The sequence below is a fragment of the Amblyomma maculatum genome, chromosome 11 (assembly GCF_055883805.1).
Source record: "Amblyomma maculatum isolate TAMU_Amacu chromosome 11, ASM5588380v1, whole genome shotgun sequence".
Lineage (NCBI taxonomy): Eukaryota > Metazoa > Arthropoda > Arachnida > Ixodida > Ixodidae > Amblyomma > Amblyomma maculatum.
Genome location: NC_139354.1, coordinates 29,699,748 through 29,713,091, shown reverse-complemented (window position 1 = coordinate 29,713,091; position 13,344 = coordinate 29,699,748). Strand labels below are relative to the sequence as shown.

Below are 13,344 nucleotides of genomic sequence, written 5' to 3'. Positions count from 1 at the left end.
TTGTTTCCTGTTCTCCGGTGATTAACCCGGTCCTGTGCTAGCTGCATCCAATTGACCCCTGCCAACTTAACCTCATTTGCCCACCTAACTTTCTGCCGCCCCCTGCTGCGCTTTCCTTCCCTTGGAATCCAGTTTGAAGCGGCCACCGGTTGTCCTCTCTACGCATTACATGCCCTGCCCATTTCTTCTTGACTTCCACTAGAATATCATTAAACCGAGTTATTTCTCTGACCCACTCTGCGCGCTCCCATTCTCTTGACGTTACAACTACCACTTTTCATTCCTTGGCTCTCTGCGTTCTCAACTTTGTAGAACCTTTTTCGTTAGCCTTCACGTTTCAGCCCCATAGTTGAGGACAGCTAAGATGCAACTGTTGTATACTTTCCTCTTGAGTGATATCGGTAAGAGACGTAGCCACATGATTCCTCTCTCCACTTTGATGAGATGGGCTTGAAGGTGACAGTAAGGGAGTAGACCCTGTACCTGACCAAAAGACAACCACGTTTGCGCTAATGAGATCACCTCCATCGATATTTGCACTCAGGAACACGCTATAAAAATGAGATTCGCTACATTGATGCAAGTGTTGTGCTCTATCTGACGTTCGAAGAGGTGAGCCTGTTGAATTTCTCGCAGAGGCCAGCTGATTACACATACCCTTGATTGCACACAACCGCAACCCTACTGAAAATGAAAAGTACTACACGCCAATAACCTCACACAATCTCATCAAATCACATAGACTCTCATACGGCGGTCATCATTATCATAAAATATCTCCATAATTTATGTTAATGTACAAGGATCTATGAGGTCTTACGCAAGTATATGCGACTTGTATGCGATTTCTTATGTGAATTGAGTGAGACTGTGTGCGAAAATGTTAGGTTATTGCCTCAAACAATTTTTTTCAGTAGGGAACTTTCCCTAAATCGGCCTGAAAATTCCCAGTCATTCTTAGTCGAGACGAATTGTGCTTGCCGTACCATCGCAGGAGCCCTTTGGGGGGCCATTTGTTGTAATAACTCAGTCCTGAAAACAATCGTGAATACCTCAACCCTTTCTGCAGCTCAGAGTGGGGAAGCAAACGCTCTATTAACGAGACACGAGCCTTGAAAACAACAGCCAATACCCCTTCATTTTCTTTGAAATAGAAACAAAAAAAGATACAAGTTCGTGGCAGATGACAGAGGGTGCTTGTTGCTGCTGAAGTCCCAATCTACGGTAAACCTAACGCTGCTTCTCCGCTGTTCTCGCCGAACTCGAGGTCGTAAAGCGTCTGCAGTATCTTCATCATGGCTATGTGCCGTTTTCGGGGTGGTAGTCTCCTGAGTTGCGACGCCAGACTGAGGCAGAAGAGCTCTTCGGAGCCCGAGACACGCTCCAGCATGGCGGCCGGCCGCACGGCCAGGGGCCAGGGTTCAGGTGGGGGCGCCGCCGCCACAGCCGCAGTTTCGGCTACCGCGGCCTTGAGCACACCGGCGCCTTCGTCGGGCTGGTCGCGCTTCACATCCACGTCGGCCGGAGCAGCCGCCGCCTTCAGCGTCCAGCGCCTCCTGCGAAGGAAGAAAAGCGAGCGGCAGTGAAGGCCCGTTCACACTTGCGACTAGCAGCGGTCCCGGAGTACTCGATCGAGCACCTTCTCAATGCAATTAAAGAATACCCTTTTCAACAAACGGCACCCGGAATTCAAAGGCAGGGAGAAGGATATGGCCTGGGAGGAGATTGGAAAGATATTCGGACTATCCAGTATTGTATAATAAACTTTTGAGAAATTGGTTTTTCACGCAGGCGCAACATTTTATATTGACACCGTAGATCTATTCGTCGTCGGCGTTCTCGCCTGAAAAAGCTGAAGTGTCTGGCAAGCGGCCGCTACCGACGTTCGCTGTCATCGCCCTGCAGCTCTCCTACTCCCAACTCGTTTTTCGAGAAGGCGACAGTCGCAAGTGTGAACATCGGTAGTGGCGAGCTCCTCTCCTCTGGTCGCACGACTGGTAGTTGCGCGACCTCATCTAGTCGCAAGTGTGAATAGACCTTGAGGGTGTTAGTCAGACATGGCAGTAATTGAATTACAGTATTGAAATTACTTTTAATTACATTTTTGGTAATTTGTAATGTAATTACGTTTTTCGTTTGGCAATTTAGTAATGTAATGAATAACTTTTGGTAATAATTTTGCAGCAAAAATAATTAATTCCTTTCGAAATAATTTTACTGAAGTGCGTCTGGTCTGTTCAGGTTTTTACTCTGGTCTTGTTTTTGTAATGAGGAAAGAGGGAAGGAATAGCTCTGTGGGACGGAATTTGGCGGAAAGACGAAATAATGTGTGTACTTCACGTCTGGAGAACAAGTTGCTTTTTTTACTTGGTTTACTTAGTTTTTGCATGGATGGAAACTAGAAAGTAATTTTAAAATAATTGAATTACTCAGTAAAAGTAATTGTAATGTGATTTTGATTCCTTTTTAGGAGAAGTAATGAGTAACGTAATTTAATTACTTTTCTGCAATTTTCAGCAAAATAATTAGTAATGTAATTTAATTCCTTTTCAAATGTAATTTTACCATGTATGGTGTTAGTAGGCACTCCGACTCGAGGCGACATGTGTCTATACTCCAGAACCCCACACTTGCGAGTTCGCCCAGGGGCTAATAGAGAGGGATGAAAGGTAGAACCCTTTTATGTTTGTCCCGAATGGGTCGAAGTGTTGCAGCAAGCCGGTCAGTTTGCTCCCAAATGCATTAAAACCTCCCAACCTTTTGTAGTCTTCTTAGAAATGAATAACTGTTATACCTGTCCATCGGCAGCCCACAGAGCATGCTTACTGGCGGCTGGCGCAAGCGCTACAAGCCCTGTGCTACGTACAACGCACTAAGGAAAGCAACCCAGGTGCAAACCCCTTGAGATAAAATAACTGGCGACGCTCGAAGAGAAGCTCTATAGGTTACAGGACTTAAAAATAGTTGACAGTTAACATTAAGCCCATAGTACAGCTAGTTTATGTCTGCAAACGTTTTCCGGCGCTTAGGAACGCTTCAGATGACTAATCACGCTAACTTTGCGCTTAACGCGCACTGTGCATCCTGCTCTGCTTTACTTCAAAGCTTAATATAAAAGAGCCCGCAAGTTATTTGGTGGCAGGCAGTGACTGTTCGAAATGCAGCCGCTTTGAAGTATAAATTCAATTTGCTTAAATGCATTGAGATTCCATGCGCACTGAGGATTCGACGCTGCTGCCGCAAGCACATGCTAGCACTCCGGATTGGTGACACACTATATATATTCTTTGAAACAACGACATGATAACTATGCGCCACCTTTTTTTATATACACACATGCACGCTTACAAGACCGAAATACGTACCAGTCAACGTTTCCCGTCCACGAGATGTTGATTTTCGGCGTTTGTCGCCCTTGTGAGGGAGCTTTAAGCTCAAACATGTACGGCGAAACGCTAACACCTTTTAGGGGGCAAATGGGTTTCTATGATCGCGAATTTGTGTCGAGAAATTTAGCTTACACCTGCGAACAAAAAAAAAAAAGTTCTTGTAGCGCGAGCTACACTGAGCTACCAGTCGAGTATTTCGCGATGACCAAAAGAGGCCAGTTGTGCGCATGCGCAGTTACCAAGGCAACCCGAGAGGTGCAGCAGATGCTGCGTGCGCTTCGCCGTTGCCGCGGCCATTCGACTAATCACGGTCGGTAACTGCGCACGCTGAATGGCCTGCGGCAATTCCTGCTCATTTCTTCACAATAAATGTACAATTAAATTGTCGTTTGTATGCAATTTCAACGTGATAGTCGAATTCACGAAGCAAAATCTAAAGTGCTGCCGAAAGTAACTTCAGAGCGAGACATCTATTACGCTATGTTTCGCCAAGGTAGGACAAGTTGATCTTGAATCCGGGAATTTTCAATTCGGTTTAAAGTAGGCTGCTTAACATTGCATTGACAAATTACCCAAACAACCTTGACCATTGACATGAAAACTTAACGTAACCAAGCCAAAGAGAGCTCTCGCCAAGCTTCGCGGAGGTCATCGAGGGGGGCGATTTAAACTTGAAGCTAGAAATTTTCAGTCTGGTTTAAAGTACAGCACTTCTCGGGGAATTGGACAATTACACCAAAAACCTCGACCTTTTATATACGAAACTTTAACAAGCGTAAGCAAGCCAAACAGAGCTCTTGCTATGTATCTAGGATAAGAAGAGTTAAACCAGCATAAAAAAGAAAAGCTGCCTCGTGCGTACAGAGGAGAACACAAAGAAAGAAAGAAAGAAAGAAAGAAAGAAAGAAAGAAAGAAAGAAAGAAAGACAGAAAGAAAGAAAGAAAGAAAGAAAGAAAGAAAGAAAGAAAGAAAGAAGGAAAGAAAGAAAGAAAGAAAGAAAGAAAGAAAGAAAGAAAGAAAGAAAGAAAGAAAGAAAGAAAGAAAGAAAGAAAGAAAGAAAGAAAGAAAGAAAGAAAGAAAGAAAGGAAATGAAAAGACGCGTCGCGACAGCCATTGTACAGCATCAAAGCGGTGGCGAGTGTAATGACGGCATGCGTAACCAAATCACCGATGGCAAAAATGCCTCCGTCGCAAAGGGGCGAAGACACCAGCCCCGTAAGGTCAGGATGTACTTATGTCGCCGGTTCGAATCTGTATCGCAAACAAGCCTCACTCAACTTGACTAGCATATGGGTACAGAATGCGAAACAAAATAGTATGACACCACCGCAAAGCTGCACAAAGAATAGCTACGTCACAATTTTGCTCAGAAATCATGTGCCTGTTTTACCAGACACTTTTTAGAGAGTATACGCTTACTACTCAGGGTGCAACTCCGTGTTTCGCCTCGATCGGTTCGGATGACGTTCACCTAATTAGGCTCAGGCGGCCACCGAAAAGTGAAACAGATACTTCGCTTTCATTTCCACCCAAAATTCAGGTGTTTATGCTGGTCCAAACTAGTTAACCGAGCGTTATAATATATCTGTTAAGCATATATGTATCTACACATCTGTCAGATGCCTGCGCCGAAGCGTTGAAGCACTCGGACCGCAAAGCAGGCACCTAATCCATGGCGAGGTTCAACAATCAAAAGCCGGCGAAGCAGTTGTAATTGTAAACCCCCCGCCTAATCACTGTGGTCAGTGCGCGTTAAAAAAAAAAAAAAGGCTAGATAAGTTGAACGCTGTTGAACCAAATGTCGAGCGACAACGCTGCCGATTTAGGACAAAGCTGGTTTCCATATTTAATGGTTCCTTTCACGCTTTAACAATTACGAACAGAACAGAACCTTCTGTGTGAAACTATCGCGGTTTGCATGTTTCTTTGATAAAATTGGAAATTGGTATAGAAGAAAGGAGAGACAGTACGGCACGGGTCAGGTGTCCAACCAGAAGTGTGACAGATAATGCGCCTTTCCTTCAGGTGGCACGCGCTGTTGCTATGAGATTTATTGCTCAAAGTTAAATTTCAGAATAACGCGAGCCTGATGAATACTAGCAGTTGAGATAATGTTCTAAAACCCCAAGTGGTCAAATTTTCTGGAGCTCTACTCCACCGCGTCTCTACACTGAAGTTAAAACGCGTGAGTGATCTTTAACCGGTGTAGTCGAAACTCTTAGAGCCCTCCACTATGGAGTCTCTCGGTTCAAGACCAAACGCGTGTATGAATGACCTTGGGAGCTGGTTTGGTTGGTCTGTGAGGTTTAAATCCTTAAAACTACTCTTACTACGGCGAAAGACGCCGTAGTGGAGAACTCCGGAAATTTCGGCCATGCACCTGGGGTTCTTTAACGTGCACTGACATCGCATAGCAAACGGACGCCTTTCCGTTTTACCTCTGTCGAAACGCAGCCGCCGGCGGTCGGGTTCAAAATGACATTTAGGAGTTGCAGTTTGAAAAACTCGAAACTTCCGGTTTCTTGCACTGCGGCTTCTCTGGGCCCGAGGTCAAATTTGCGGCGCCACCTGACTTTGGAATTTTCAGTGTGAAAAGCAGTGCTCACTCTCTAAATCCAATTTTGAAAAATCGCATCTACTCGAGGCGAATCTTGAACGTCCTCGATTCAAACCGTTAGACAACGTACAATCTTGCTTAACCATGTAAAACCATGGTTAACAGAACTTTCGCTCATAAAATCCATAAGCAGCCTTCTTTTTTGGGTGGCCTATGCTGCAGCCGTAGCGGATTTCGAATAAAATCTTATCGAATCAGCCAAGCATTACATCACCAAAACTGCATGGTATTAAGAACAATTTATACGAGGTTATGCTTTCTGTGAGCCGAATTTCAGTGCGAGTAAGCGAGCGGTTTTGCCGACTGAACCATTTTAACTGTGCTTTTAGCGTTGCAGTAGTAGTTATAAGAGACATGTGGCATTGAAGTCATGGTACTGCTGATATTCTCGATAGTGCCACCTGAGTCGTTCGTTCATGAGATAATCATTGGTCGCCCTGAAGTTCAAAGCTTGGACGCGTTGCTTATTTGATGGAGGCCTTTGGAGACACCTTATAAGAGAAGCTACGGACGCTGTGGTGTGCAGGCTGTCTTGTCGAATATTCGCATTGAGCCTCGTGTATCGTGTACCACGAAAAAGCAAAGCAAAACATGGCGTTTCTAGAAGAGAGCACCCGTGGTCTCGCGAAAAGGATATGGTAACCGCAGTTCAATGCGCGCTCAGCGTTCGCGCGTCGTGGAATTCTGATCGGATACGCGATTCTCAAGAATGACAAAATTTGTCAACTGAACCATGACGTACAGTCGCGCGAGAGGTTAGATTGTGCAGCGAAGACGGGGTTCCATGTTGCGCAACACTCACGTTCGTGGCTGCAGGTAGTCGTCGAGGAAGCTGAGCTCCCTGTCCAGCACGTTCCATTGTCCCTTGGCGTCAGCACGGCGACGTTTCTTGCGCTTGAGGTACGTGTCCCGGATGGTGCGCCATCTTATCTGGCACTCATCCACTGCGAGACGCACCACCCGGTGGGGGAAACGATTAAGCTTTGGTCGCATTTTGTGGTTCGTTGATTACCTTTGATAACAACGGGAATCATTCTCTCCGTGACAGCAAGTGTTAGCCTACGTCACAATGGCCGCCCTTTCGTATACTATCAGTGTTGCCAAATCAAAATTAGAAAACCCGCAACAGGAAGCTCCAAAACCCGCTAAAAAAAAAAGCTAAATTTTTTTTTTTTGCATAAGACAGCTCATTTTAAGCATTTTATTTTATTATTTAAGCCTGCAAACAGTACGACCATTGTTTTAAATATAAATGTCATCACTAAATCATGTAAGTATTATCATTGTTGTTGTTGTAGTGGTTATTTATTGTATGTACAAAAGGAAAGAAAAGATGTTTGCCAGCCCCGGTATCTGCTATCTGATATCTGAAGAACTGGGGCGGCGGAAATAAAGGGATAGCGAGGAGAAGGTAGAGGAAATCAAAGAGGTGAGTGATAGGGAGAAAGAAAAGAGTAGGTAAAAATAAAAGAAATATATACACTATGGTACAGTATACAGTAGTTTGCATGAGGCCCACCCGCAAATGTTAAACCATTATCTTTGCTCCTGTCATCAATGTGATTATCAAGTTTCAAGTTTATTTCATACATACACACAAAAAATTATCACTAATTGCAGCGTTATTGTCACCGATACTATCATCTTCAAGATAGACAAGGAGAATTATGATGTGCGTTTCACGATCCCGGGCGTGGCGCAGTTGGCTAAAGCTCTCGGTAGGAGATCCGAGCAACCAGGTTCTATTTCCGATGGAGGCAGGCTTTTTATTTTTCTGATAACGTCATCAGGGTACTTGGTTTGGTTTGGTTTGTGGAGTTTAACGTCCCAAAGCGACTCAGGCTATGAGAGACGCCGTAGTGGAGGACTCCGGAAATTTCGACCACCTGGGGTTCTTTAACGTGCGCTGACATCGCACAGCACACGGGCACCTTGCTTTTCGCCTCCATCGAAAAGGCCGTTGAGGCCGGAAGTTGACAAGTGACACATCAGCGCACAGATACCGCGCACAATTCTCGCGCACGGGATTTCGTTCCACGAGCATAGAAAGGCTTTCACCTTGATAATTTATTATCCCTATAAGCGTCTATTTTATTTTTGCATTTCGCTGCATGCCCCGCCGCGGTAGCGCAGTGGTTAGGATGCCCGATCACTATTCTGGAGTACATCGGGTTGGAACCCGACCGCCGGCGACTGCGTTTCGATGGAGGCGAAATAGACAGGCGTCCGTGTGCCGTGTGATGTCAGGGTACGTTAACGATCGTCAGGTGGTCGAAATAAGGCCGAAGCCCTCCACTACGGCTCCTCTTACTCTCTCCCTTTTGCTTTCACTCCCACCTTCCTCCCTTTCCTTACGACGTGGTTCAGGTACCATAGAATAAATGTGACAGATTCTGCGCCTTTCCTTTTCTGTAAACCAATTTATTAATGCATAAGCATTAAGTCGGTATGTTTTCAAGGTCGTGTCACCAGACGTTTGTCGGCAGGATTACATTCGAACGAAACATGTGATAAGGAATCGAATGGTCGCACTAAATATAGGGTGAAAAGATATCGCTGGATAAGAACTTCGATGCAGACGGAGTACTAATTAGTTAACTAATTAGAGCTAATTAAGTCAATAAGACGTCGAGTATGTCGTGTCACCAGAAGTTTGTCGGCAGGATTAAGTTCGAACGAAATGAGTTGTAAGAAAACGAATGGTCGCTCTAGGTAGAGGAATAAAAAAATATAAATAAAAAAAAATCGTGCACGTGGAGTAAATAACTAGAGCTAATCAGGTGAATCAGACATCGAAATAGCCAAGGGGGTAAGGTCGAAGTTCAAGGGGAGTGACACGGTAAACTTTCATGGGGTGTTGGTTGGCTGGTTGGACAACTTTTCCACCGGAAAAGGACATACTCTACCCCCCGCCTCCGGCACACATGCCGGGGAAGACGGGGAGTCATGCGCCCGCGGAGCAGGTAGCCCTTGGCTTGTTGGGGCCTCTTCCGCCAGATGGACAGTGCGTCGCTTGATCGCAGGGACCGCGCTTCGCAGCAGGGTATCCCAGGCTTCTCTACTTATACTTTGTCCTATCCCAGGGGATTGTCGGCACTCCCAAATTATGTGGTCTAGGGTCCCTCTCGGCCCCACAGTGTTTGCACTGATCATTGTCCCTGAAGTCCGGTAGCGCGTGAAACGCAGCTACAAACTAATAACTTCATGAATCCATGGGGTGTTAAATCATAGTGTGACGTCACAAACGGGAAGCCTCCTGTTCTTCCGTGTGTCTTCAACAAAGAATGCTTACGCATTCCCCCAATGCGGGTGCCGCAGTGACCTCAAACGTTTTTATTTTGTCGCCATCTAAACGCGACAACCTCAATCGGGATTCGATCCTGCGTTCTGGTGTTTACCAACCGAAAGTCATAAGTGGGTATTGGGCTATGTCATATTAAATGTCTGACGGAGAAATCTATGCCTTTTTTTTCAGAAAGGGGCCCTTCTATATCTGTAGCCGCGAGAACATTGGAGGAATATGAAAAAAAAAGAAACAACGAAAGGTTGTTTTGAAAATAAAAAAGCCTGTTGATCGAACACATGTGTGTAGCAACGGATTTTCTTCCAGAGGGGCTTCAGGCGCTTTTCTTTACGTGAGGAGCTAGGGTGTATAAGCCCAACAGGGACATTAAAAGAAAAGGGTTGAGTGGAGGGGAGAGGGGCTTGGTTTGGGGGAAGGCATGGGCCCTATACCCTCCCTCGGGCACGTGCTAGGCCTAGGCCTCATTTGGTTTGGTTTGGTTTGTGGAGTTTAACGTCCCAAAGCGACTCAGGCTATGAGAGACGCCGTAGTGGAGGACTCCGGAAATTTCGACCACCTGGGGTTCTTTAACGTGCACTGACATCGCACAGCACACGGGCGCCTTGCTTTTCGCCTCCATCGAAAAGCGGCCGCCGAGGCCAGGATTCGATCCCGCATCCTTGGGAGCAGTAGTCGAGCGCCGTAACCACTGCGCCACCCCGGCGGGTTAGGCCTCATTTCGGAGCACAGCTTGGTGGAAGGAACCGCTTCATAATGTCCTTGACGTGACATGACGAAATGAAAGGCTTACAGCACATGTACTCCGTGAACAAGGACGCCTGATCACAGTGAACCCGAGGCCAACCCCAGCTTGGCAGTTCGATATGAAGGCGCTCCGGCGATGAGCACGCAAATTCCTACACGGCACTTGTTCCCAACATGATGATCCACTGACGCGAACAGCAAGAACAAGTGCTTATCCAACATACACGTCCCGATTCGGCACCACCGGCTCTGCCACTATCACGATGCCAGTGGATCCCCAAGAAGCTCAAAGCTCCCGGCACGGCAGAAAAATCATTGCCGGTTCAGCATCGGATGGCGATCGGCACTCCGTCAAACGCTATCCGGACCGAGCGTCCCCGAAGAAGCAGCAGCGAAGTCGCGGTGCGAATTCGCGGACACGTACGCGTTCGAGACCGGAGCGCAGGCCGGCCGTGTGTGCGGGCCACTCAACGTGCAAGATGGCTTACCGCTGACGTCCAGTGCGGCGGCGATGTCCATCCAGGCAGCCTCACGGTAGTCGGCCTGCTTGTGCAGCTTGGAGTACCGATTCCAGAGCTGTTTGTGCTTCTTCACCTCCAGGACGAGCTTCTCGTTGAAGGACGCCATTGCGTGCAGCCGATCGTTCGGTAGCGCGGAGCACTGATCGTCGTCTTCGTGCTCGGGCTCCGGAGCTGCGCCCCGGCCGTCCTCTTCCTCGTCTTTCCGGTCGGCACAGATCCGCCCGGAGGCGCACGAGCTTCTGAGCGCCGCATGTGCGCATGCGCGTACGCGCAGCGCCACCTTTCCACGAAAAGCCAAATCTACTGAAGATGTTTAGTACCCGGGTTAGAACCCGAGCACTGACGGCTGCGTTTCGATGGAGGCGAAATGGAGAGGCGTCCATGTGCGGTGTGATGTCAGTGCACGTTAAAAATCCCCAGGTGGTCGAAATTACTCCGAAGCCCTCCTGTACGGCAGCTGTTTCACTCCCACCTTTCTCCCTTCCTTTACGGCGCGGGTCTGGTTTCAACGGAGAAAGTATGACAGATACTGCGTATTCCTTTTTCTGTAAAGCAATTTACACTTTACTAAAATATTTAACACTTTGCCATACACTGTGTCAGTCTAAAAGCTAAACCACCAGGCAAAACCATGTCAAACAGTACTTTCGCACGTCTTAATCGGCTGAAGCGGAATTCAACCCCACCTATATTTCTGCAGCGTTCGTTACATGCTGATCTGGCTGAAAGTTAATTGCGTTTACACTGCGGCGATTGTCCTTGTATCTAGGAAGATGCCGTGCAGAGGAACGTTGAACGCATCGTTGGAACGTCCGTCCGTGACTGCGATTTTCACCCTGATGGTGGTTCCTTTTTCGATGTTCAGTGATGCTCGCGTGTATAGGCAAATAAATGGATTCCTGGTGATGCAGACGCACCAACTTGGATATAGATTGCTGGTTTTCTGCTGCTTAGTTTGCGAGCTGCTACTGCTACTGTTTGCTAGCTGCTACTGCTTTCTTTGTACAGGCTACAGCTAGGCTGTTCCTGGCCCTACGGGGATGGAACGGTAGTTCAACGCCGCTTGCGGCGGGGGCTGGCCAGCCACCGATTTTTATCTTTTGTAGGCCGTCATTGCACCCGCCACCGCTTAGGTGGTGGATGATGGCTGTTGCGGCGTGCGTCTTTCTCTCCCCCTTCTTTTTCTTTCTTCTCTGTTTTCTCTTCAGTCCACACGAGGCAGCGGAGGTGGCTCAACTACAGAGCCAGTAGCAGGCCCGTGCATTTTCATTTCCTTCTTCCTACAGCCACAACAACAGGCTACAGCTAATCGCGGCTGGGTGGAACACCAGCTCTGACTTGACCCTAATATGGCTGACGGATTGGATTAGCTTGACTTGATGAAATCTGAAGCGCACTTACCGAAGTTATTCTAGAGCACTATACCGGAGTACGACAGCGTTGATAACAAATGCGGACTCCCATTTCGGATCTTCGCTAGTGTTGACACACATTGCTACTCCCTCAATACTCCCCTCTACGAGGCACAAATTTGCACCTCTTCGGTAGTCGTTTATGGATTGCGCGTCGAAATCGTCGTCGGCGTAACAGACTTCCGTCAGTCGTAACATTTACGGTAACAGTGAAACACCACTTGTCACAACTGCAAGGTGGTAGAGCGTATAGAGATGAAACTCTCTCCCTTCACCTGTACATTTAGGTGAAGGGAGAGAGTTTGAGAAGTAGCGGATGGATTAGTGGCTCTGACTGAGCGGTTGAGGTTAAAACCCGCTTTAACCGCGGTCGGTCAACTCATGACCGACCGCGCTAACGTACACCCTTAATCCGGTTCCACATACGCGTTAAAAAGTTTGTTGTTACTTTTGTTTATTTACAAACAAAGTTTGTTATACAACTGAAAGTTGCACTTACCACAGGAGTTTTTCTGACACGTATGTGGAACTAGATTAAGAGTGTGCACCTGTGTGGCCTAGACACAGCTTGTCTATATCTATATTCAAGGGTTCTGAAGAGCTAGATTCTAACCTTACCCTCGCATCTCTGACGCCCGAGTCGGCAAAGCCTGGCAACACAGCCTTGTAGTGTGTTCTTGTGATGTCATGGAACTTGACGACTAGTGAGTGCATGGTCATGTCATCTGCTAGCCATACCAATTGTCATGGTCATGTTATTTCTCGCTCACGGCTCTGACCTCGTATATTTTCTTGAAAACGGGGCCTTTAGCGCGATAGTCGAGACGGTAAATGCCCGGAAAGTGAAGCGAGAACACATGGCTATCGCTTTGTGCTCTCTCTTTGCTTTGTACCTTTCCCGAGACGTTGAACGCCCGTCTAAAAAGATCAGGGCCTCTCACTGAGACACGCACGTACAGCTTCTCGTGGCGAAGACCGATGTAGGACGATGCCAGTCTAAAGGGCGCTGTTGACAGCAAGCGGTGCTAAAACAACGCAGGCAGGTATACGGACTGGCCAACAACTATGTTAGAGAAGGCAGACTTTCTCCTCACTGATTATCAGTCACTATATGTACCAGAACCCCACCGATATCTCGCGAAATCTCGCCGACACATCTCGCGCACAGTTTGCGCACAATTTCTGCGGATTTCTTAAAACGCGTGGATAAATGGAGTCACCAAGGACGAAAGCAGAGGAGAGCGCAACATGCCAGGTTGCTATGCGCACTGTACTGCGGCCCAGCTATGTAAAGCAACCACATCGTCACCGGACGCTTCGCCCTTGTAGTCTTTTGCAAATAAGTAGTTTATTACC

General features: G+C 47.2%; 1 protein-coding gene across 1 annotated transcript; it reads right to left on the bottom strand.

The window, feature by feature from the left end:
* Positions 1–1,196: 1,196 nt before the first annotated feature.
* On the bottom strand, positions 1,197–10,685 carry LOC146173295 (uncharacterized). Its single transcript, XM_084584227.1, has 3 exons — positions 10,544–10,685; positions 6,810–6,951; positions 1,197–1,556 (listed from the first exon to the last, which is right to left on the bottom strand). Exons 1-3 carry the CDS (start codon positions 10,680–10,682, stop codon positions 1,220–1,222), a joined length of 618 nt encoding a protein of 205 aa, XP_084440353.1. The 5' UTR covers positions 10,683–10,685; the 3' UTR covers positions 1,197–1,219.
* Between the last annotated feature and the right edge of the window lie 2,659 nt (positions 10,686–13,344).

Bases quoted from the DNA above. Each gene is read 5' to 3' on its own strand.
- LOC146173295 (XM_084584227.1), bottom strand. From the start codon at position 10,682: ATGGCGTCCTTCAACGAGAAGCTCGTCCTGGAGGTGAAGAAGCACAAA. The intron at 6,952-10,543 runs GTAAGCCATCTT...TGCGTCTCGCAG, and splicing joins CGCCGCACTGGACGTCAGCG to TGGATGAGTGCCAGATAAGA. The intron at 1,557-6,809 runs GTGAGTGTTGCG...CTTCCTTCGCAG, and splicing joins GACTACCTGCAGCCACGAAC to GAGGCGCTGGACGCTGAAGG.